The sequence below is a fragment of the Cupressus sempervirens genome, chromosome 5, assembly GCF_028749045.1.
Source record: "Cupressus sempervirens isolate cs-2001-9-10 chromosome 5, ASM2874904v1, whole genome shotgun sequence".
NCBI lineage: Eukaryota > Viridiplantae > Streptophyta > Pinopsida > Cupressales > Cupressaceae > Cupressus > Cupressus sempervirens.
The window spans coordinates 208,031,660-208,056,526 of NC_143122.1; the positions used below are offsets into that span (position 1 = coordinate 208,031,660).

Consider the following 24,867-nt stretch of genomic DNA (forward strand, 5'->3'; position numbering starts at 1 on the left):
TCTTTAATTTATAAATGCAGCAAATTCATTACTGTATTTGCATTTGTATTAGGATTGGATAAATCAGTAGCTAACACATTAAACGTACATTTAAATTAAATAAAACACACCAAACTAGGCTGCCTATTATGGTAGTATCAGAGTAGCATACCTTGCCATCCTATAGAGGGTTCAAAATAAGTGGACAGTGACATCTGACTGGGGTGTATAATAATTGACTCACCATTATAATACATGAAAAAATAGGGCAGTGTTAAATACAGTGTGAAAAAGCAAGGGGATTTGGAAGAACATAGGATTACACATGAACAAAACACAAACAATATGGGTAAGAGGACCTGATGGGGAGAGAGAGCAACAGAGCATGCCATATAGTTGGAAAAAGGGGAAATAGTTGGAAGAAGGGGCCATACCCATGATCACCACCCCTTATTGCCATCCTTAGAAGCATAAGGGTGACTTGAAAAAGCTATTAAGGAATTGTTGGATAAGGAGCACAACAGGCCTAGAGAACTTTTGCTTCAACAGTAGTCTTGGATAAGAAAAAAGAGGGAACAATGGGAATGTGTATTTACTACAGGGATTTGACTATGAAAATGATTAAGGATGGATACCCCATACCACAGATCAACAAGTTAAATGATGAATTACATGGTGCATGTTACTTTTTAAAAATAGATTTAAGGTTGGGGTACTGTCAGATCATGACGATGGCTGTGGACATTGAGAAGACAGCCTTCAAGTGTCATTACAACCACTTTGAGTTCTTGATTATGGCATTTGGGCTTAACCATGCTCCTGCCACAATCGAGAATTGCGTGAATTAGTTGTCCATCTTTGGACAATATCTTGATTTTCAGCAGAACGTAGGAAGGAGGCGATCTGAGCATCAAAATGTGAATTTGGCATGACAACTTTTATACCTTGGCCAATCATCAATGCAAATAGAGTGAGAGTGGATCCAAAAATGATTAAAGCCATTGTTGATGGCTGACTCCTTCAAGTCTCACTCAGCTTAAGGGTTTCATGGGTTTGTGTGGTTTGTACAATAGGTTTGTGAAGGGCTTTTCACTAATAGTAATACCACTTACAGATCTTACAAAGAAGATCCTATGAGTGGTCTGAATCAACTTAGAGTTGTTTCAAACGTTTCAAAAAGGTGATGCCTTCTTGTCTAGTTTTAGCACTACCTAAATTTAATTAACCATTTTAGTTACACTGTGACTCAATAGGGGAAGCAACTTTGGTAGTATTGATGCATGAGAAGCATCTTATAGCTTATAACTCATGAGTGTAGGAAATTGAGAGGGGTAGGGAAAAGCTACTCCATTTATGACAGGGAGGTGTTGCCCATCGTGCATGCGTTGGCCAAGTTCAAATCAATCTAGTAGGAGGCAAATTTGTATCTAAAAGGATCACAATGGTATAAAATTCTTCATGAATCCAAGGGATCTCAATGATAGACAAGAAAAGTGGATTGCCAAGTTACATGCATATGACTTTGACATTGAATGTCAAAGTAAGAAAAATGTGACAGCAGATGCACTTTCTTGGAGGCTACACATATGTTCTTTAGTCGAGATATTGGTTGATTGGAAGGTGGATTGCAGTAGATTGTATAAATAATCCATGGGAAACAGTTCTAATAGAGGGCATTTGCTAGGGCGACATGTATACAATGAATGGTGATCTCATATTTTATAAGGAGGCTATTTTTGGAGGAGATTGGATGATGTTGCATTGGCTGGTCACCATGGTTTCTTGAAGACATACAAGCAGACCTGGGAGAGGTTCACGTAGAGGGGACTTAAGAACAAAGTCCAAAAGTATGTTAGAAAATATGTAGTTTACCAGAAAATAAGATTAAGCATACCTTTTTAGCCGTTATACTCCAGCCATTGCCCATCCCAGATCAGATGTGGGAGAGTATGACAATGGATTTTATTACATGATTGCACAAGGTCCAATGTAAGGATTGTATCTGGGTGGCGATTGACAAAATTTACACTTTTTTTTTCTATTGCAGCCACCTATGCAGTAGCACAGTCGGCTGGCTTATTCTTTGGGAAGGTGTTTAGACTTCATAGGATGCCCAAGAATATTGTGTCAGGGACGACAAATTCCTGAGTTTACTTTTGTAGGAATGCTTCAGTTTGAGTAGTATTGAGCTCACTTGCAGCACCAATTATCATCCACAGGCAGATGGCCAATTGGAAATTGTGAATAGGTGGGTTGAAAGGCACTTGCAAAAGGATGTATTAGGACATTAGAAAGTTAGAAACCATGGGATAGATGGTTGCATTTGGGTGAGTATTGTTACAAAACCACCTATCATTTCTATTTATCACACATTGGTTGGCAAAGTGTAGGCTCTTTGGTGTATTTTATTAAAGACTTTGTGAGCTCATTTTGAGCATGCTGGATTGAATTGGTAAATTGCATAGCGTATGGAAAGTTCATTTTCAGCGGTTTGTGATGATGGTAGCCCCCATGAGCAACAATGATGCAGGAGCATCCAGGGTGTAAGAGCAATCTTGCATCACCCAAAAATATTTTCTTTTCAGTCTTTTCTATTTTAATAAGGACTAGTAGACAGGGTGGTTACTATTTACATGAACTTGCTATTTTTATTATGTTTGTCATATGAGCTAGGAATATTCTCATTTTCTATAGGAAGGTTCATTTTAGAGTTATAAGCCTACCATAAAAATCTCATTACTCCAGCTTAAGTATCGGAGAAGTTATTGCGGATTTTCAGTGGAAAAATTTGCAGAAAAATCTTCAGGTTCACCGTTGGAGGCCTTAGAGTTCCTAGATGAGGTCCAAAAACTCGTTGGAAGGGCGCTTACATGATTTCGAGTTTGTAGACCAAGAGTTGGTGTTTCCAAAAAGTGGTTATAATAGCCAATCAGAGCAATGATTCGAGAGTTATGGCCTTCCGAAGTTGGGCTACCCAAAATATCTGAAATAATTGTCAGAGATGTATTTTGCCGACACTATATGTATTGTTAGAGTCTGTCGGCCCTAGGTATTAAGTTTCATTGTCTAGAACCTTTCCGGGCGGCATAAAATTGCCTATTTAAGAAGGGCCCGAACATTGTCTAGGACAGCTTTGGGTGATAGTTTGCAGCGTGTCTTGCAAATTATTGTAATGAAGGCGCCCATGTGGGTTAGCATATTGTACTTGTGAATTCTGTAATTCTGCATTTGCGGCACAAATAAGAAGTCCATATTTTGTTCTCGCATTTGCTGTTGTTTCCTTGTTTTCTGTTATGGTTTATGGAATTAAGGGGAGCACCCTTCATCAAATGATCTCTACATTGTTCAAAGATATAGTTTGGGGGTTTAATTGGCACTTCCATTTAGGTAATACATCAAACATGCGGGTTCCTATTTTCTGGTTGAGAGATTCAATTTTCAAATCATATTTTGTGAGAAATTTGTGGAGGTGTAGTTTTCAGTCAGTTTATTTCTGTGTATTGGCACATACTGAGTCGTACTATATCATAACTGCTTAACCGTGCTATATTCTATCCTATCCATCCTATTTTAGTTGCTAACAAAGTGGACGTTGACCATTGGGTTTTGGAGAGGAACCTTTGGCATTTGGAGGTTTTAGAAATGCATTTTGTCTGAGGCAAGACTATTGCTCACCATCATTTTCCCTCAGCCCTGCCTGATTGGAGTTGGAAGATATGTTGGTAAGTTTCCAGCATATCCCCTTGGGATTCATGACATGGTCTAACAGCTTCCTGTGAGATCCTTAACTGAGATGTAGCGGTTTCCTAAACAGATGCATCTTTTGGCCGAAATGACCAACTTATCTTCCTTCAAGGTAAGAGGGTTTGGAAAACTTAAATGTGTTATATGAACTGCAAATCTTCATTTCTGGCATATCGATTTGAAGTGTATGTCTGAAAACAATTTTGTAATCACTTTTGATTGAAGTTGTATTCATTTGAAGGTAGAAATCTAGTTTTCAGATGCGTCTTGGAAGTTTTGGAAGTGTCTGGTGTGCAATTCATTACCGTATTTGTATTTGTATTATGATTGGCTAAATATCAGTATCAAATACATCGGGCTCTACGTCAACATCAGACTAAACTAGGCTCCCTATTCATGAATGTTGGAGCATATTTTCTCTTTTATGCAGAACGATAAATCCCTTAGTGCTCAGCTTGAGATTAGGACATTACTCCTATCTTCATTCTTTGGTTTTAGTTTGAATTCATGGATTCTAGGAGTACTAAATTAGCTTGATAAACCTTGGCATTGATATTTGCAAGGAGAAATTGCGATGAACACTGATTGAATGTCTAGATCTAAACTAGATAGACATGCACATCTCACCCAGGACCTGGAAGCATAAGTTGGAGTGTACTAGTCCTGGAACAGTTGAAGTCGTTAGAAAATTGAGGATTAATGCAGCCAATTGGAGCAAGTCTGCTTGAGCAGATCATTTTGGTGGGAACCCCATTCTTCCCTGTGGCAACACAACAAATTCCTGGTCACATACATTTTCTTGCAAATCAATATCACCCTGATTGGAGTTGACTCAGAAGTCACTTGGGGGTTTGTGCTCAGTTAGAGAGTTGACAAGCTGTCTTCATGCAGGCATTAGTAGATATGGATGTCAGTTAGGCCTCCTTTATGCTGATCTTATTCCTATACTAACAAATGCATCAATTTCTTTTGGTTTAACTTTTCTCATTTTCCCATAAATTGTAATATGGTTATTGGATGCTTCAAATCTGAACAATCTATATTTTTGTCCCACGGTGATACATATTCAATGTGATAAGCAACAATGTTTGGTTGTTGCAAGCCCTATTAAATTGCAAACAAAGGTATTTATATTGTTGGGTATGCCCAACCATACAATGGGTATTACAAGAACTTATTTTGTAGGACCATGGACACTTAATTTTTACAAAAACCATACTTATTGTACCAACATCGTATGTAGTGCTCTTAGGTTCATCTATCATCTAGAGCTTCACGACAGGATTCTCATGATACACCCCGCTGAAGTGTTGTAGATTTCCTAATCTAAGACGAACAATGATGTTGATCCCTTGATGACTACTTTGGGCATTAGGTATTTCATCAATATGTCATTCAATTGTGTGGCAGTGGTCGTTTAATTAGAGTCTCATATGGCCCTATCAACAGACAATATGACCTTGTCAGCTCTGAGAGTCTTTTCAATATGCAGGTTGGTTTAGACAATTTAATAATCTACATGTACCTCAGTTATGACTTTTGAAAGCAGCATGGTTGTTCTATTTCCTAAAAACTATTCTCCTCTTTTTGATGTTTTGCAACTTAAGTTATTATGCTCTTTTTTCCCCTTCTCTGCTACATTTATTTGGCACTTTGTTCACTAGTCTTGCATTTCTTCTACTTCTACCCTTTCTCTTGGGCTTTTGTTTTGCATTCCACTTTTTCAATGTAGGGCAAAGATTGCATAATTATCTAGAAAAATAGGTAGTTGATCTAAGATATACATCAATAGGAAATGAGAAGTTTTAGCATAGCCATAAATAGGGACAATGATAAAAAGAAATTGAAATAGAGAACAAAATTGATGTCAGCAAAAATGATTGTATTATCAATTAGTCAAGTACATTAAAGTTTAGGCTAGGTTCCTTGGGAGAACAGACACAAAATGCTCCCTATCTATGTCTAGGTCATATTCACATATTTGTTGAAGCAAGATCCATGGAATCATGTTGCTGGCCTATCATTTGGGATGACTTTGAGATTGTAGGATGAGGAAAAAACTTCCCTTCTCATTCATGACTGTTAGTCTCTAAGATGGGATCATCCTTTGGAATGTAGAGTGAAGATGTCTTGTTGTCCCTAGGAAAGCCTAGGAGACGTCTAGAAACCCCTTGATTGTCTTGGTAATATTGCCCATTTCTAATAGTGCAAAAAATAGTCAGTTAAATTAAAATAAAAGCACAAAAAAATCAACAGCAGCTAATTGGCATTCAGTCTGCTAATACAAGAGAAAGGACATATGTAATGCGGAATCGCTGGTTGGAAAGGAGGGCAAACTTGTTCAAGGAAACATATTGAGCCTTGCAAACTTATTCCTTTTTTTTAAAGAATATATTCAATGTGTCTATGATACTAAGAAAACAAAAACCGAATGCGTAAAGTTCATTCAGATCACAATTGAATCTATCTTTATAATCATCCAGTAGAAATTGTTGGGACATAATCAATGCCCAAACTAAGATGTTAACTAGACCACTTATAGTTGTTATGTGCCACCTATGTAAAACTAATTTGTTTGTTTACACATTATTTCACCACTAGTCACCAAATCTCATGCTAATTCTATTTTTCACAATGTCCTCACATCCATTATCTCATTTGGATATATATGTATAATGTATGCCCTTTTCCCTCAAAAATAAGTTGATGGTGATATTTGGATACAGATGTATGATGAATCTCTTTTGGCAATTGAGGTTCTTCTGTCCATTCTATGAAGTATGAAGGGCTTTCTATGAACTTATGCTTTTCCTCATTTATGTGAGCTTCTCTTATGTGTGGTCAAGCTTAATAAAACTAAGGTAAATGGTTTTTAACATTGCCGAGTTCTCCCTTTCCAAAATTAAGTTCTACAAAGGGGTGCCTTTGGAAGTCACATCGATATCCCATCTATGTGGGGTCCCAATTTTTGGTGAATCCTCAATGTGTTTGCAAGGGACATGTTTCTCTCTTTGCTGTGGAACATCAGTGCTTTCAGATCAAATTCCTAAATAGCTCTTCAAAGATATGTCCTTTCAATATCATCACCAAACCTCCATTTTGAAATTTTATTGGGCTACTCATGTGGTACTACAGGATCCATTGCAGACGGATTGTTCCTCGGTACATTGTTCAATCCAAGCTTGCCGCCCAATCTTTACACCTTGAGACCATCTTCAAGTTCATCAACAATTCTATAGATCCTTTAGGGATTTTTCTTCAAGTCATGAGCTATCTATTGTTTGCATTTCATTATTATAAGGATTTTGAATGGGGTTTGCACTGTTGGACCCCATTAGAAGTTGACATTGTTGTAATCTGAAATTTAGGTTACCTTTATTATCTATTATAGATTGCTTGTCAATTTGTCCCTCCAAAGGACATCATCACTAAACTTTTTGGAGAGGATAGTTACAGACAATACATCTAGGTCAATTAGACCTCTCCTCATAAGCTGTTAAGCCCCAATCCTGCTTTTTGCATAGAACATTTACTACACGTGGTGTAATTATATGGTGTCAGTTGTCCTTAGCATCTCTAGTGCTATTGGCCCTAAAAGTTTTCCCTTGGCCAACTGCTGACGTGTTCTCTCCAGTTATGAGTGATCATTATATTCTCTGCCAAGACTGTATCTACCATATTAATTTTTGCAGGACCTAGAAAGTGAGAAACACTTTTTTTCAGGTGCCCTATTTACTGCAAGAAACAAGGGAGATACAATTACCTCCACAGATTCAAGCAACACTCGATAATGTTTACACCTCCAGACTGGTGGTTCTTCGCCTTTTATATTTTGGACATCATCACTGTTTGGTGCAGATACTTGTAGGTAATCCCTATAGGCCCTAGAGCTGCATGCTGACCTCTTTCTGTCTTCCCATGCATGAGATAGGTGGCACCAAACCCCTAGATTATTGCTATTTGAGGCATAAAGTTGGATAGACTTGTTAGACCATGTTTCTTTCAGCATACAACTACACAAATGCCCTGCATGATCTCGTTGACAATATTGTTAAGTCCATGTTGTGGCTCTACGTCTTGGTGACTTCTGCATCGTGCGAATAGATACACATTACAAGCTTCCTCACTACCATGGGAATTACAATGACCTTGGATGTTAGAAGAGATTCTAGAGGGGGTACTTTCTTGCATATTACATATTTCTTCACTACCGTGGAAATTACAATGATCTTGGATGTTAGGAGAGATTCTAGAGGGAGTTCTTTCTTGCTCCTTAAACTGCTATGCATAGTTTCCTAATCTCTGGCACGAGTGATAGATGATAGGCACTAATAATGCCTCCCTTTTAGGTCTTGACAGATATTTGCTGAAATATGTTTCATATCCTTTTAGTCTTTATCGGCTCTTGCTCTTTGTGAATTTTGCTTCCCCGTCATGGCTAGTTGAATTAGTTTTTAAACACTTGTTGTATTACACTTTATCATTTTTATTATTTTTATTCCTCTATTTTGCTTTCCCAGGTTGCTCTCTTTTTAGACCTTTCTATTGTAAACTGATGTATTTTTTTATCCCGTTGACCTACTTACTATTTCTCTTACTGTTTCATATAATTACTCTATCTCTTACTATAGCAATTTCATTCTTGACTGTGTTTAGAATAAGTTGATCATATCACTTGCGAATGTTTAGGATTCCATAGCAGCTTTGGGTAAATTTTCTACTATTATAAAATATGGAATATACAACTAATAAGGAGTTCATCTACCAAAGAAATTATATTCAATTTTAGCAGTATGTATTAATGGCATAAGCAAAATAATGCATCAAGTTATTTAAAACGTTTGGTTTGTTTTTTCTTTCCTTTGAAGTTTCCCTTGTGGGGACCATTATATGAAGTGCTCCTACAGGTGGTAGAATTATATGGTGCCATTATATTTTACTTGTGATGAATGCTTGCATATAGATATCTTTTGGTATCAAAGTTCATTTAATCTTTTCGTCTGTTCCTCATTTTGTCAGCTATATCCCAGTGAACCTCTCCTTATCCAAGCAATCAAAAACATTTTTCTATTAGCTTTACCTGTAATCACTCCCTATAGAAATAATGCACTGTATATTATATGCTTTTTATCCTTTTGCAGCTGCGAAACCTTATGCTTTACTTGTCAAGACCTTGATTTGATTTTATAATGTGATACAAGTTATCTGGCATTCTACAGAAAATGTCTGCTGCACACCATTTGGTTATAATTATGTTAACTTTCTGTTCCATTTATATATGTTGGTGTTGTTGTTTGTTGTCATTCCTATGAGTGGTTCTTGCTCTGGGATAATATTCTACGAAGGCAGTTTAATTCTCAGGTTTACATAATGTGAGACAAGTTGTCTGGCATTCTACAGAAAATGCCTGCTGCACACCTCTTGGATATATCTATGCTAACTTGCTGTTCCATTTATATATGTTGGTTTTTGGTGTTTGTTGTGGATCCCATGAGTGGTTTTTGCATCTGTTATTCTATGAAAGCATATTAATTTTCAAGTTTGCATAAAATTTTTAGCCATGATCTCATATTAAAATTGATCTTTTTAAAATATACATAGATAATTAATCTGTTATACTTATTTTTGCAGAATGATGCCTATCTTTGGGAAGATAATGATGAAAGGTATCTGCCTCTCCACCTTTATAATTTTCTCTGCATTATGTGTTGCTTTATTTTCTACAATATGTCAAAACATATAGGGAATTGCCATGTGTGCCTCTTCTACATAAATTTCTAATATAGTCAAGGGGTCATTTCTTTTTATATGCAAATATATCACATAGATATGGAAAGGAGGCACACACAAGATAATCCTTGCAGGGGGAAGGAGAAACAGAAATGTTTTCAATAGCCATAATACTAAAAAGCTTGTAATCTCTCATTGAGAAAGGGAAATAATAGTCTTTAGAACCTAAGTCACAGGATTCGGCGAATCCCAAGCATGAGATTTGGATTTTGCCGAATATTAATTTTTCCTAAAATATTTGATGAAAATTGTCAGTGTTCGCCAGCAAAAATTGGGAATTTTTTTTATTGCTGTAAATATTTAAAAACTACTATCGTAGACATTGGGCAACATATTTTAGAGGGTTTTGGAACCATTTTTTGGCCCTGAAAAGCAAAGAGTTCTGAATACAAAGGATTCAACAGAGGTTTCAATGAAGCTTTGTATAATCCTGTAGCAGTGGAGTGTGCAGATGCGAAATCTCCAGTTCCTGTAGACGAGTGTGCACAGGCTCTTGCAAACGACAACAATTTTCCTTATGCCTGCAATTTCCCGGCTCCCGCATCTGTGAAGTCCTCAAATGTCTTTCTTAAATTTATTTCATGTAATAATATAACGTAATAGTCTTTGTTAAATTTATTTTAATGTAATAGTCTTTGTTAACTTTATTTAATAATGTTATGTAATAATGTATTTATTAGGTTCATTTCATTGTAATGTATAAATGAATTCTTTGTTATATTAAATTTATTAAGAACAAATGAAATAATATTCATTTTATTTCTTTATAATGTAATAATACATATATTATATTTATTCATTATAAATAAGTTTTTGTTTTATTAAATTTGTTGATGATTAATGAAATGTATAAAAAATATATTATTTTTTAAGTAATATAATTGATTCTTTAAATTTTAAAATCTTTGAGTAATAGGTCATTAGATATATATTTAATCAGTCTATTAAATTAATGTGAAATGCAAATTTTGTTTTATACTTAATAAATATTAAATACTATGTGTTATACTTTTTAAATGTGTCATCATGTTTTATAGTTTTAAAATCTATTAGGCAATTTTAATTATTTTGATAATTTATGGGATATATTACATATATTTTTAAAAATAATTAAAATTATATAAGGTGAATTTAATTCGAATTTTTTCTCTTGCCTAACTCCATACAAATTTTATAGTAGTCGAACTCGAATTCGAATTCGAACCTTGTGACTTAGTTTAGAACAATGTTATAATAGATGGCTTGCTGCCTCACCTGGATGGTTATCCCAGCTCTCTTTTTCATCTACACAATACAACGAGAATATTAATCAAGAGTTTGTTTCCATCTCAATTATAATCTGCATATTCCAAAACAACTTCAGTGTGAGAAGAGGCAGGATCATGCTTTGTTTGAAGAATTGCTGTCTGGTACAGATGGTGGCCATTAGAAATGCCTTCTCAAAAACCTCCTCTCCATGTGCTGCATCTGGATTGGGATTTAGGATTGTGCTGCTAATGCCACATTTCCCATACAGGTCCTATTATTCCTGTGCTATCTGCCCAAAGTGCTATGAATTTTTATCTGGAAAGATTAGTTGCCTGATTGCCATGGTAATCAGAATAATAATATGCGTGTTTAGATGATTGATTTTAAACTGTATGGTTCTGTGTCTTGAGTCTTGACAATTGGAGAACTTAAAGAAACTTAAAGAAGCCATCGAAATCAACAACCACCCCATCAACCTTAATCGGGATGATGGCTGGATCCTCAACCCCTCTTGGCTTCCCATGTTGTTCTCCTAGGACTGACACCCGTGCAGTGTGGGTTTTGTTTTCTTCCCTTTCCCTCCTTCCCTCGTTGCGTGGCTGTTCTCTCCCTGCCTTGTTTCCTGTCCTCTTCCCTCTTTTTCTTCCGTCTTGATTGCCCTCACGGGCCTTGTTTTTTCGGTCTTCTCTCTCCTCCTCCTCTTGTCGGGGACATTGCTTCCACTGCCTTTCTCTTTCCTTCTCTTTTTTGTTCCTTTGTCTTAGATTCTCTTTTTTGTGCGCTTCCTCTCTTTCTTAGATCTTTTCTCACTTCTCTTTTCTGTTTCCCTAGCTTATTTCTTTGATTTTATTTATTTATTTATTTATTTATTTTCATGTTGTTTTTATTATGTCCGCTCGTTTGTGTTCCTTGTTCTTATTTTTCTTCGTGCTTGTTATTATCTATCTTATACTTTTTTTTAATTTTATTTCTACTTTTTCGTTTTTATTGATTAGTGGTCTAGTTGATAGGCATATATTCTTCTTTGCATAGATGCTTCTAGCATATAGTTTAAATTTATCAGATGCATTTTTATTTGTGTTATGTGTACTTAATATTTTGGTGTTCTCCTCTGGCTTTTCCATGTCCTCATTTTTTGGTTATTCAGTTAGATAGTTTTCCATGTTTACTCTTCTAGTCAGCATTTAAGCCCATGCCTCATCGATGGTTTTAGTTCTTATCCATACATATAATATTAGCACTTATATATTTTTGGGTATGTTTATAAGTATGTGTACGTGTATATATATATATATTAGCTGCCCACTTGCATATGTAATGCGTGTATTACATATACACCTCATGTATTTATTATATTTTTCATTTTTCTTTTTTAGGCTTTTAAGTTGCTAGGGTATTTCTTAGTTGCTTTGATATTTTTACGTATATATATATATATAGTGTTGCATATATGCATCTATATATATAGATTTACATATATGCATATATATATACATATATATATATATATATAGATATATATATATATATATATATATATATATATATATATTTATATATATATTTACATATATATAACATTTTTTAGCTTTTGTTTGTCTTGGTCTTCGATAATAATTTATTTAAGTCTTATTTTTATTTTTAATTTTTAATTTTTAATTTCATTATTCTTTATTCATTTCTTTTCATCTCTTTTTTAACTGTATTTTATTTTCTTTTCTTTTATTATTCACCTTTTTCTTGTGTGTTGACTTTGGTTTTAGTCTTTCCCCCCTATTGTCTTGTTTTGTTTTTATATAATTTTATTTATTTATTATGTTTTTTGGTTTAACTTTGGGGTTGGTGCTTTCTTTTCTTTTTCCTGTTCTCCTATATATGGTGAGTCTTTACTAAATCTGCTACTTACTTTATTTGACATCTCCTGCTCTCTCATCCTGATGATGGATCACGTAATGTGATTCAAAACGTTGATGACAAAAATCTCCACACAATCTAATCCAGAAACTGATTAACATAATTGGAGAACGCTTATCTTCTAAGAATCCCTCCCCTGTGTGTTGACAAGGCTTCCATACCCAAGCTTTTGTACCTTGTATGAGAGCATAGACCTTGCTGAAATTAGTTATTGCTGCTTTCTAGTGTGTGCAAGATGTCAAGAACTCCATGAAGCCTTGTGTTGAAGGAATCTCTAGAATCTTTTATAATCACTGACACATTAGACATCGCTATGACTCATTGTTTTTTTTTTTTTTTTTCTATTTTTTTGCCCAATGTTACACTCTGATTTATCTACTGATAGCAATTTTCTTATTTGGCTGCATTGAGGCCTTAGAAATCCATGAATATTTGCAAACTATTCTGTAAATTAGGGTATATGGATTTTGCATGCCTATGTGAAACTAGCCTCTTTCTCAATTCTCTATTTCAGCTTCTTCTACAAGCATTAGGAGTCTTGAATTTAATCTTTTTGCATGCTACTTGCAAAATTGACTAGGCCTCAAGACCAAAGATTTTGCCAAAGGACGCCTTTAAATTCAAGACTTTTGAATGATTAATTTATTGATCCCATTGGGTTGAATGTCTTATGCTAGAAGTGAAGTAAATGTGTTTTGGACATTAAGATTGGTATCTAGTGACAATATTCTCATTTGCTAGAATTTGGAAGCGCCATACACAAACAAAGTATAAATGAGAAATTCAAGTGAGAATAGTATTCTTTAACAAATCCTAAACATATTTAATCTTTACATACCACTGTGCTGCCAGCTTCTGCTTTTCTCAAGCATCTTTTTTGTCCATGAAGAACAAGGAATAATCTCAACAAGTTGCATTTCTTCTCTAGAACTAAGCATGTAATTCTTTATAGAATTGATAGAACTATATGTGGATCAAATGCCTATCAGTAGGAAAGGGAATATTAATATGCAAAAAGATGTGATGGTAATCATTTGTAGCCGAGCCTGCATGTTGCCATTGCTATTCTTAGGGTTCACTTGTGCTAGAGAAAGCCTATCCTCCCCATCTGCTGTTTTGTACCTTGTAAGACTAGCAAATTTGTTCTGATCCCTGTGGATTTTATCAGCCTCATTTATACTGTACATCTTCTACTCAAGAATCTTAGAGAAATTTTTCTTCATCATATTATCTATAGGAGTTACTGTCCCAGGCCACATTGTATGTTATTTAAAATTCATAGTGAATGAGGATACATTGGATCCAAATTTGAACATAGAACATGTTTATTAATTCAGTTCAACTAATGTCATCAAGTAAATCTGTTTGTATCTTCGAGTTCTTTACTTTTTTTTTTCAATTCAAATATTCACGAATCACAGTTCTAAGACAGTTTTCTGTTTATTAAACCGATTCGGTTAGAGGGCAGAAAACATAGTATAATGAGATAGTTTCATATAAATTACACATTGATGAGTTGCCTGTTGACTATCTATGCTAAAGCTTTGATCTTGTCAGCTATGTCATCAATGGTCTCATATATATTCTGAGTGATAGGAAAATTTGTATTCCCATATTTGGTGATGGTAAAAATAGAGGATGCAAAGGGCACATGGTACCTCACATCTGTCCAAAACTAATCACCTATTCCTCCGCCAATTTTGGATTGCTCTGTTCCATGATATTGATTGTTAAGGTTTTCAAGTTGAGCACCTCTCCAATATAATAAAATAGATGCCAATAGGACATATGGAGGTTCATGATACCCAAAGAGAAGAAACAATAGGTCCGGATTTCCCAAAGAGACAAGAATGCAACATGCTGACATTTTCTTTGATACAAGTTAGAAAAGTGTAGGATAGATGTGGAGGGGCTACCAAAGCCTCTCCTTCAAATGCCCATAGCACACTGCTCAAAAGACTGAATCATCTTTTAATAAGAGTCGCAAGTAAAATTGTCATATGCTAGATTGTTTCTATTTATTCATATTATTTTTACGAACTCTTATAGAATAGGTTAGCCTTAAAGTGATTGTTGTCCATCCGATAGCTTCTCATTCATTAGCTTGGCTTTAGTCTCATACTTCCTATTACATATGGTGATATGTATGACACTTGCAAATTTCTAAACATTGGTTTTGGAGGGATGATGATTAAAAATAGTGATGTTGAGAGTTTCAAACAATTGTTTGGTGGTTTAAGCCTTCTCTCTTGTAATAATAGAAATGAGACTTGGATTTGGGTTGGACTTTCCAAGGGTTATTCAACTCAGGACTTGGGACTTGGCAAGTGAAAAGCCCAAGCAACTTGGGTATTTTTAAGGATTTAAAACCTGTTTCATGTACTCTTTCTTAAGTAAACATTAAAGACACAGTAACACCATGAAGTAGAAGCTAGTTTGATTACATACACAAGTATACATTGATCACATAAGTATAAACACAAATTGTAGCTGAAGGAAATAACAATCTTAGATAGATAAATATTGTCAAATGTATAAAAATTGATGGAATATAAAATCCATGACATTAAATGTTCTAGACATATATCAAAACTAAAACTAAAAGTCTATGGCTTAGAGGAGATTGCATCCCTCCTATTAAGGCATTTAAAGAGGGGTCGTGGATGAATCAACAACCATAGTCTTTGCATTTGAATTGCCGCATTCACCAACATCAGTTGTGTGCCTTGTGTTCTCATGCTCTATCCTCCTCTGCCATGGCTATAGCCTCAATGACTCTATTAGCTCAATCAATCCATTTAAGGTCATCATCAGTACAGACAAGATATGTAGCTTTAATGATCATTATGTATTTTAGATCGACCTCGTCTATAGCCCGACTTGGGTGGTGTCAATGTCTAAAATTTGTCACTGTGTACAAAGGTTGTAATGAACAAATACGAGATCATTCAACCTCTCTACAGATAATCTATTGTGCCTCTTGGAGTGTATGTGCTCACAGCATGAAGCCCTGCATGATTGGTTCAATATGCGAATGGTAATCCTTTTAAGGTTTGGTGTTTTAGGACCAAACATTTTCCACCATCTATTTGAGATAAGAAAAAGACTGAAAAGTGTTTCATTTCCAACTTAAGACTAAGTTATGAAATCAAGTTATGCACTTAAAGCATATTTTTACCTGGCTTCAATTCTATTTGAGCAATGGCAAATTTGACAAGAGAAGAGCTGCCTTTGTGCATTATTGAAGACGTCTATCTCGTGGATTTTAGTGCTGATATTAGTACAAATTTTGTGAAAATACTACAGGTTGAATGCAATACAAATATTGTGAAACATTAACAGCTAAGTGTAACTGAATATAAGAAAAATTGCAAACAACATAAAAATATGAATTAGAAGTAAAACATAGTGTAGAATTTATAAAAAATTCACTTGCACAATATTTCCACAAGGAGCCCAAGAGCCCAACTCATAAAAAATGCAATCTACCATGTTAATCCCTACAATGGTCATAGCATAGAATGCGGAAGTCCACTCACCAACAAACATGTGCTTCAAAGTTGCCATCGATTGAATTAGGAATTGTAATGTAATGAAATTGGTGGCGAATCTTTTGATTTCAGGACGATAGAACTCCTACCTCGTGTATTGTCTCATTATGCTAAGGACCCATCTGTGATCATACATAAATTTGCAAATGTTTTGGCATTATCTATGCATGTCTTGACCCATTGAAGTTTGCCAATAGCCTTCATCATGAGGTCAATGCGGTGGGTAACATATGGAAGACCAGAAAATGCTAGTGCATCTCTCCATCGAAAAGTTAACCCACAACACCATAAATTGTTGCATTGTCAGTGTCCATTTGAACAATGTTTTCTTTACCCATCTCACCTATGGTTTTTTCCTTAGTTATCGATGTAGGCATCTTGGAGTTGGAGGTGGGGGCAGATGCGTGTAGTAGCTGATTTGGAAGTGGATGCCTTGTGGTTGCCATCTAGACTCACTCCCTGGGCATCTGGATGTGTGTGGATGCCTTCTAGAGGCATCTACAAGCATCGAAGTGCATCTAGATGCCCAAGGAGAGCATGCCAATGGCACTCACAAGGCATCCAAGCGCTTCCTGATGCCTCTGTGGGCCTAGGCCCAAAAAATGTCAAAATGAAGACTTTTTAGTTTTACCACTTAAACATTAATTTAACATGCAAAAGTATGAGTTTTTAATTCTAATTTTTGCTCCTAAACCCTAAAACGGCCCTAGAAGAGGTCATTCGACCATTTTTTATCTCGTTTTGTTTGTAGCTAGACTCTCTTCTCATTTGGCCTCCATTTGAGCATTTTGAAGGCAAGGTGATTATTTTTGAAGAGGATTGTTCATAGGGCAAGAGATAGCTTCCTCAAAGGATTTTTAAGCATCTAAGGTATGCATTTGATCCCATTCTTGAGTCTTTTAGTGATTTTGTTTGGAGATTTGACGATATTTTTCTAGTTTGTGGAAAAAAAAAAGTTTTTTAATTTTAAAAAATGAAGAAACAAGTTTTAGCTGTCTATTTGAGTAGTTTTGTATTTTTTTTGCACTTGTATGCTTGATGTGTATAGTTTTTTTTCTAATTTAAATTTATTTAATTTCTTATTATAGCAAGAAATTAGATTGGATTCTGCAGAAATGACCACCATTGGTACTCAAAGTTTAGTGGGAGGGCAAGGAGCCGATAGTTTTCAAAATTGATTTAGGATCTCTTTTATAGAGACATACCACAAGAGTATCATAGGTTGCAAGAGGTGGCTTATATCTTTGGAAGTGTAATTATTGTCAAAGTAACAAATGCAAACCAACCAATAGCTCATATTCCTAGGTTTCATTTTGTGGGCCCTCTTGGTAAAGGATTCGCAATGTGCAAAGGCACAGGTGGGAAGGAGATGTCTAATGCACAAATAGCTTTATTTGTAAAAGAATAAGAAGTTGCTGATGATTTTGTTATAAGATCAATTTTTTTTTTTATCAACCTCCATCCACAAAGAAAACAATGCAATCACCCTCAGAACCAATTGTATCCTCCTAACATCCATTCTTGGAAGTACGTGTACGGGGAGTGGAAGAGGAAGAAGTAGAAAGTATCACTTGCAAAAGAGGTCGATTGGACACCACACTTTAAGAGAGGCAAGAGACTTTGTTGATCAAGTTGTTGAACGCTGCCTCTTATGCCAATAGTCTTCCTTTTAACTTGGTGAGATCACCATATTGGAAGGAAACGCTGGAAGCCATGAATTAAGCACCGACTGGTTACATAAACCCTGGGTATGTAAAGGTGCATGCTACTCTATTTTAAAAAGCTAGGTTACTAGTTCGCGCTTGATTCAAAGTTTGAGTTCAAAGAACTAGTTGGTCTGTACTACAATTTTTTTTAAAAGGGGTTTGGGTTCTTTTGCATTCGTTTGTACAAAAACATGTAAAAATTACATACATGCATACATATATATACATATTAATGAAGCCTAGAAGCTTGAGTTAAATTAATTTAGAATGTCACATAGTATCATAAAATCATATGACTTAAACAACAAAAATACCATCAACTTTAACGCTTGTAATCATAGCATCATGAATTGTGATCATACCATCATATATTTCAAGTTTAACATCAAAGATTCAAAACTTTAAAATTAATTCATAATTGCAAGTTCAACTATCATTGTTTCAAGTTCAACTAATGGATTAAAAATTGCAACATTGTCATGTTAAAGTTGTGTTTTTGGTAGTAAGTTGAGGAGTTGGAAATGCTCTAAGTTGTTGATTTGGGTTCAGGGATGGGTTCGGATTTGGGTATAGGTTCGTGGGTTCAGGCGAAAAAATAATTCCCATTTGGGTTCGTGGGGGGCTTTGTGTGTGTGTGTGTCTATATATATATGAGTTGTACCATAATTCTTTTGTGTTTTTAACATACTTTTTGGCCTCATGGGATGTTGGTCCTTATGGATCCTTGAGGGTTTGCACAGGGGCCTTTAGGGTTCTCCCTGGTCCCTGAGGGTTTGTAGTGGGTCCAGGAAGGGTTTGCGCCATGACATGTGGGTTCTTGTGGGTTTGTGGACCCACAAGGAGCAACAGTTTGTGGCGCGGACCATGCCCGGACCTAGCTGATAAGGTTTGACTCAAAATCTTGCAACTCCAACAATGATTGTAAATCCATAAATATGTAGTCTAACTTGAATCCAAGGCCTCTTATCACTATTTTTTTCACACATTGGAGTATGATTTATTGCTTTTGTACTGATTGTACCTTTATGTAATGTTTTGCACGTGTTTGAGGATGTTACAACAATGAATTAACTTTCCATTGCATTTGGTTTCATTTGATTCAAAATAACCTAATTGCACACCACAAATGAGAGTTAGAAGCCAACATAAGCCTTTCACTTACACTTTTTAGGGTTAAGGATGTGAAAACATTATAAAACTTGCAAAAAAAGTCAATTTTTGGTCCTCTGCAGGGCCCAGTTCAACTTTGGTTCGATTTGGGTTAGACAAGTTCGCTCGAGTCCGTCCATCAAGCAACAAGTTCAAACTTGGGTCCAAGAATTTGAACCCTGATTGAACTAGGTAGTGAACTCTACTTGGACTAGGTACCAATTTGTACCCAAGCATGGTCCAGAGGGGGTATGGGCGTACCAGGGTAAGTAAATAAAAAAGAGAAGGCTTGTGTAGGGAAATCTATCAAACCAATTAGAAATTCATGTAAAACTTTGGGTGTTTCTATTATTTCAAATGGATGGAAAGGTAAGAAAAGCAGACTATTGATTAATGTGATTGTAGTGTCACCCAAAGGTGCAACATTTTTCAAGGAAGTTGATTGTGAAAGGTAAGTGAAAGATTCATAGTTCGTTTCCAAAATTCTTATTGAGGCCATAGAGATGGTGGGTGGTGAGAATGTGCTCCAACTTCCAAGTGATTACATATAATGCCAAAAATTGTAGGGGTACAAATGCTTTGGTTGAGGGTTGATATTACCATATTTTTTGGATGCCATGCACCATACACTCCCTAAACTCGCGCATGAAACAAATTGACACTCAAATATATTGGGTGAAACAAATTTACCTAGAGGGGGAGGAGATACAGATGTTTGTGACAGATCATCACGTCACAATTGATATTTATATCATTCTCCAAATTAGCGTTGAAGGTAAATGGTAATTACTAAATTTATTTTATTTAATTAATTTGAATAAATTTAATGTCATGTTCAATTATCAAAGTGTATATAACTTGCTTAATATTTATTGACATATTGTTATGGTTAACTTACTTAGGTGGTTGAAACCTGATTCACATCTCATAATATTGTTATGAACAACTTGTCAAGGTGCAAGGGGTATTAAGCCAGACGGTTATATCTAGGCCATGGGCTATATGAAAGGCTTCAAATTCAGAGAGGGCACAAAAGATCAAGGCATTGATCTTGGATGATACTTGGTCACAGAGCCTATCATCACTATGCTCCGCTCTGCTGATATTGAACAACCTTGGTTGGGGGATGTCTATGATGACATGGATACAATGATAGAGAAGGTAAAACTTTCTATACGAACACATGAGAATCACCCACACAATGTGAAGCCTTTGGCAATCAGCTAGAAACGATCTTTCATCATTGTGGGGAAAAGATGACTACCCCATTGCACCTCCTTGTATATGCCTTATCTTCAAGGTTCTATGGCAAAGGAGTATTTGCTATGCTAAACAGAGTAGCATCATATGCAAATGAAGAAGTTGCTAGTGGGTGTTACAAAGCCTTTGCATGACTTTTTCTAGATGAAGATATTCACAATAAAGTTAGGACAAGAATTTGGCTTATTTGTTTCAGGAGCAAATCTTAGTCCAATTGCAATAAAGGACCAATGTGACATAGGAGCTATCACATGGTGGTATCTCTGTGGTCAACCATTTAAGCATGTACAACCTCTCACAATCAAAATCCTCTCACAAGTAAGGTTTTTTTGTTTTTTGATTACTGCTTGTATTCTATAATTGTTTAAATTGCTTTTCATTTTATGTTTTGCTTTAGTTTTGTGAACATTATCTAGGTTGCAAGTTCTTTTGTTGCTGAATGGAGTTGGAGTAGACACTCCTTTATCCACTCATTCAAGCATAACTGGTTGGGCTCAAAAAACGCTGAAGACTTGGTTTACATTCATACCAACTTGCATCTTTTGTCATGTAAAGACGATCACTATAGGGAAGGGGCAGCCAAGCTGTGGGGTGTAGAACCTGAGTGTGCAAACTTTGATGCAATGATTCAAGATCTTATTACATTCAAGGATGATGATGCTGATAACATCATGACACATGGTGCAGCTAGCACAATTGGAACTGTTTTCAGTTAAAATGATCTTGAACTTGCAGCATTTGGAGGAGTTGGAGATGATGAGGTTTTTTTATTGTGAATCCATGTGATTCTGAGTTGGATTGATGAGCATTAAATCGTGAATTATATATTGATTTTGTAATTGTCATGATTTTCAGATTTGCAGTGGAATCGTGAACAAAGACGTATATGATATGGTTTATAATCTTATTGAATATTCAGTTATTAGTTATAATTTTTTTGAATTTCATTGAGTACGTATTGGTGAAGTATCATATTGTCAAATGTTTTAATTTTGCACATTTCTTTGTGTGTGTGTGAATGCATCCACATCCCCACCAACCCCCCCCCCCCAAAAAAAAAAAAAAAACCCAACACCCAAAAAAAATGCAGACTGTAACACGGTTTTCTAAATATGGGCTATCTAGCCATCACCTAATCATGGGCTATGTTGTGATGTATACTTTTATGAACCTTTTTATATGTTCAATTCTTCTGTTGGCTTTGATACAGAATCTTAATGAAATTCCTCAGCCACTTGAGAAACAAAACTATTTTTTAAAATACACTCGATTCTTCCACTAAGCATCACAAACATGTCAGTGTAAATAACAATTGATAATACTTCTGCCTTATCCTATTATTGCTTTGGGATCAAGTAGAAACTTAACACCTGATTCTTTTTAATTTTGTATTCCATTTGTTCTTCTATTTGGTTGTTCCAGCTGAAAGGGAAAGCAAACTTTTTCTATGCTCAACTCATAATTATCTTAAGAGATTTTTATACCAAATTGAAATATGCATTCATTTTTCATATCATTCAAAATTGATATATACCATTGTGACAATATTTAGTTTTGTCCTCAATGCTTTGTTTAGGTATTTTTGCCGTTTGCTTTCATATACTAGATTTGTCGGTATCCATTGTTTGGCCTGGGCCATTTGCTGTTTCTTTATGTATTTGTTTATAGCATATAAAGAAATGTAGATTTACAGCTGTTTGGTCGAGTGATTTTGTTTCCCTTCCAGAACAAAATAAAAAACAATACAACTATTAAAATAATATTTGCAATTTAAGTGACTATCCAGGGGAAATGTTATTCTAAATAGGGGATGCTAGGATTTGTCATTGATGTGGAGATTGCTTCTGTTTAGTATTGTACGTTTTGACTTTGGGTGTCTTTATAGTGATGCATTTGTTCATGAATCCAGAATTCCTTTTTTAACACTTCTTCAGAGTGCCATGGCACAAAATGTTTTCATTGCATCTGCCTCCAGCGTCTTATCATGATGACTTACGATTTCTTTCAGTATCATTTGGTTGTGGGACTCATTTCTCTTAAATGCTTATCTGCTTATCTTTTGATGTTATGTTTTTAGTGTTCCACGAGATTCTCATTGTTAGAATTAGTAGCATCATATGAGCTAAAGATATCCTTTCATCAGAAATTTATTTAAAATTAAATGTTACCTTTTTTACATAAGTCTGACACTTGCAATTCTGACAAATCAGATACTCTGTAGAGAATGTTCCGCTATATGATTCTGATGAGGATGAACCTTTGTCCAATTTCTTGAAACGGGCTAAGGTGTGCAAAAAACTGAAAATTGCAGCTACAAAGAATCATCCTACCTCACAGGTTGCAAGCTCAATACTGACAAATGGCACTGATCCCAAATTGTTTACTGCCCCTGATGAGAAAGATAACCACTCTTCTGACGTCTCAGCAATTAAGGATAAGTCAGCATTGTTGGACTTAGCAGAAATTGCTATATGGGATGAGAAGCAAGAAATGGGCATTGCTGATTTTGATCAGAAGGCACCAGCTCTGGAAATGGAAGGAACAATCAAATGCACAACTGAAGCAATGGAAGTTGATAATGTAAATGGTGAACTGTGTCCTGCAAGTATTGATACAACAGTATCTGAAAATGAATCAGTCAAGACAGTTTATAATAACCTTTTAAATCCACTTATTCTCTCACCAAGTAAGAAATCTCTCTGCTTTTCATGCCAGAAGTCAAATCATCTTATAAGCAAAAGGGTCAATGCTGATTTCATTAGTCAGATTTTACCATCAAAGGAAGCTTGCGATGAACTTTTGGCAGCACAGGTGCGAATATGTCATCTTTATTTTGATATTCCACTCCTGTCAATGTTGTCCATGTTTCTGAGAGATCATAAGGTGGTTTTTTTGTAGATGTTGATTTATGTTTTTGTAAGGATAGATCTCACCAAATTATATAGCTCTATCTATATTTCTAAACATGAATATTTATCAGTCTGAAAAGTCTTATTCACAGAACCTAACACATACGTGCTTAATGCTGAAGTTTCTTCATGAACAGGCAGAACTTGGTTAATCTGTGCCACCTTTATTTTATTCTCCTGAAGATAGGAAGTCCATGAGTAATTCAATCCCCAGACATTACAATTTTTCCTTAGATGATTCACTTCTTTATCAGCTATGAACCTATGACTATAACCTCAAAATGCCCTAAATGACTTGTCAACGCTCTAAGACAAGTATTTGGTTCCCCATTTTTTACAGCCAAACATGCCAATGTGTTATATAACCGACAACATTGTGTAGATTTCCTCTTCTTGAAACATGTTTATTTTTGTCACCCATATTTGCTTACATTTTTTCTTCAAAATCCTTTGGTGATTTGTTAACATTTGATCAGGAAACAAAGATTGCTAAAGCAGCAGAATTGAATTCTTTTTATGACCAAATAAGGCCTGCGATTCAGCACCATGGGAAGGATGGTCAAGATAGTGTGCCAACCCGTTTTGCAGAGGAGTGGATCAAGGTATCTTGTGAACACCTTAAAGCCCATTTTGATGTTCACTTTAAAACTGTAAAACATGTAGCAGACCGTGTTTGTGATATAAAGAATGGAGATCTTAACTTGGAAGGAAACAAATCAAAACATGTTTAACCGGATTGACTAGCCATTTTTTCATTATACCCAAAATGAGCATTGTATAACAGCGAGATAGTGGAAAGCAGGGTCATGAATTGACTGGTCCACAGGACTGATGATATTATGCTATTTTTCAAAGATCCTTTGCTATATAAAATTCTGTTTGTCAGTAGCAGATCCAAAATGCTGCATATTCTTCATTGCATATTCATGTCCTCAATTTCAATGAGGATTCCTGTAACAATGTAATTTTTTGCGGTTCTGACATTGTAATTTTTTGTGGTAGATGCTAAGCATCTCCATTCTTCTGTGCATACAGAAGGTCTGGATATCAGAATGGTTCACAATAGATTCTGTGGCCATATTTAGCATTTTATTGAGCAATACAAAGGAGATCTTCTCAAGTTTTGTTCAAGGGTTACGAATTTTAATCTTATGTGTTGTCTCTAATAGTATCAAAAAATTAATTGTACCCTGTTTCCAATCTCTAAACACTTTGCAGATTTATCATTTGTGCTATCCTTTGTTTGTGTCTTTCAAGCACTCCAGCTAATAGTAGACTGAGGCAAAAGCCTAGAATGCAATGGTAAATTGTGAACCTTTTATATGTAGCGCTTGGGTTTGAGTCTATAGAGCTTAACAAATAATAATATTTAATTTTAAATAATAATAATAATAAATTTTGGCTTTGGACTATTACCAATAAAAAAAGTAGACTGATGGGGGCAACTTCTTGTATGCTTAGATGTTCATACACAATATTATCGATACTTCAAATTATCATGACTATCTGTGGTGCATTAATATTAGTCCAATATTTCTATTTTTGTTGGATTCTAAGTAGAGGGGGTATTTACCTATTTAGTGGAAGGATACCTAGCACATTAAGCACATGCACAAA

General features: G+C 35.3%; 1 protein-coding gene across 7 annotated transcripts in view; it reads left to right on the top strand.

The window, feature by feature from the left end:
* ASHH1 (SET domain group 26) overlaps nt 1-24,370 on the top strand; it is a 103,461-nt gene extending 79,091 nt beyond the window's left edge. For 5 of the 7 annotated variants that reach the window (XM_089829164.1, XM_089829165.1, XM_089829167.1 and 2 more), the window contains 3 exons: nt 9,355-9,389; nt 22,552-23,152; nt 23,727-24,370. In XM_089829164.1, the coding sequence (XP_089685290.1) occupies nt 9,355-9,389; nt 22,552-23,152; nt 23,727-23,981 (891 nt within the window). In that variant the 3' untranslated portion in view covers nt 23,982-24,370. The remainder of the gene's footprint in view (nt 1-9,354; nt 9,390-22,551; nt 23,153-23,726) is intronic. The other 2 variants (XM_089829169.1, XM_089829170.1) reach the window with 1 other exon arrangement.
* The last annotated feature ends 497 nt before the right edge of the window (nt 24,371-24,867 follow it).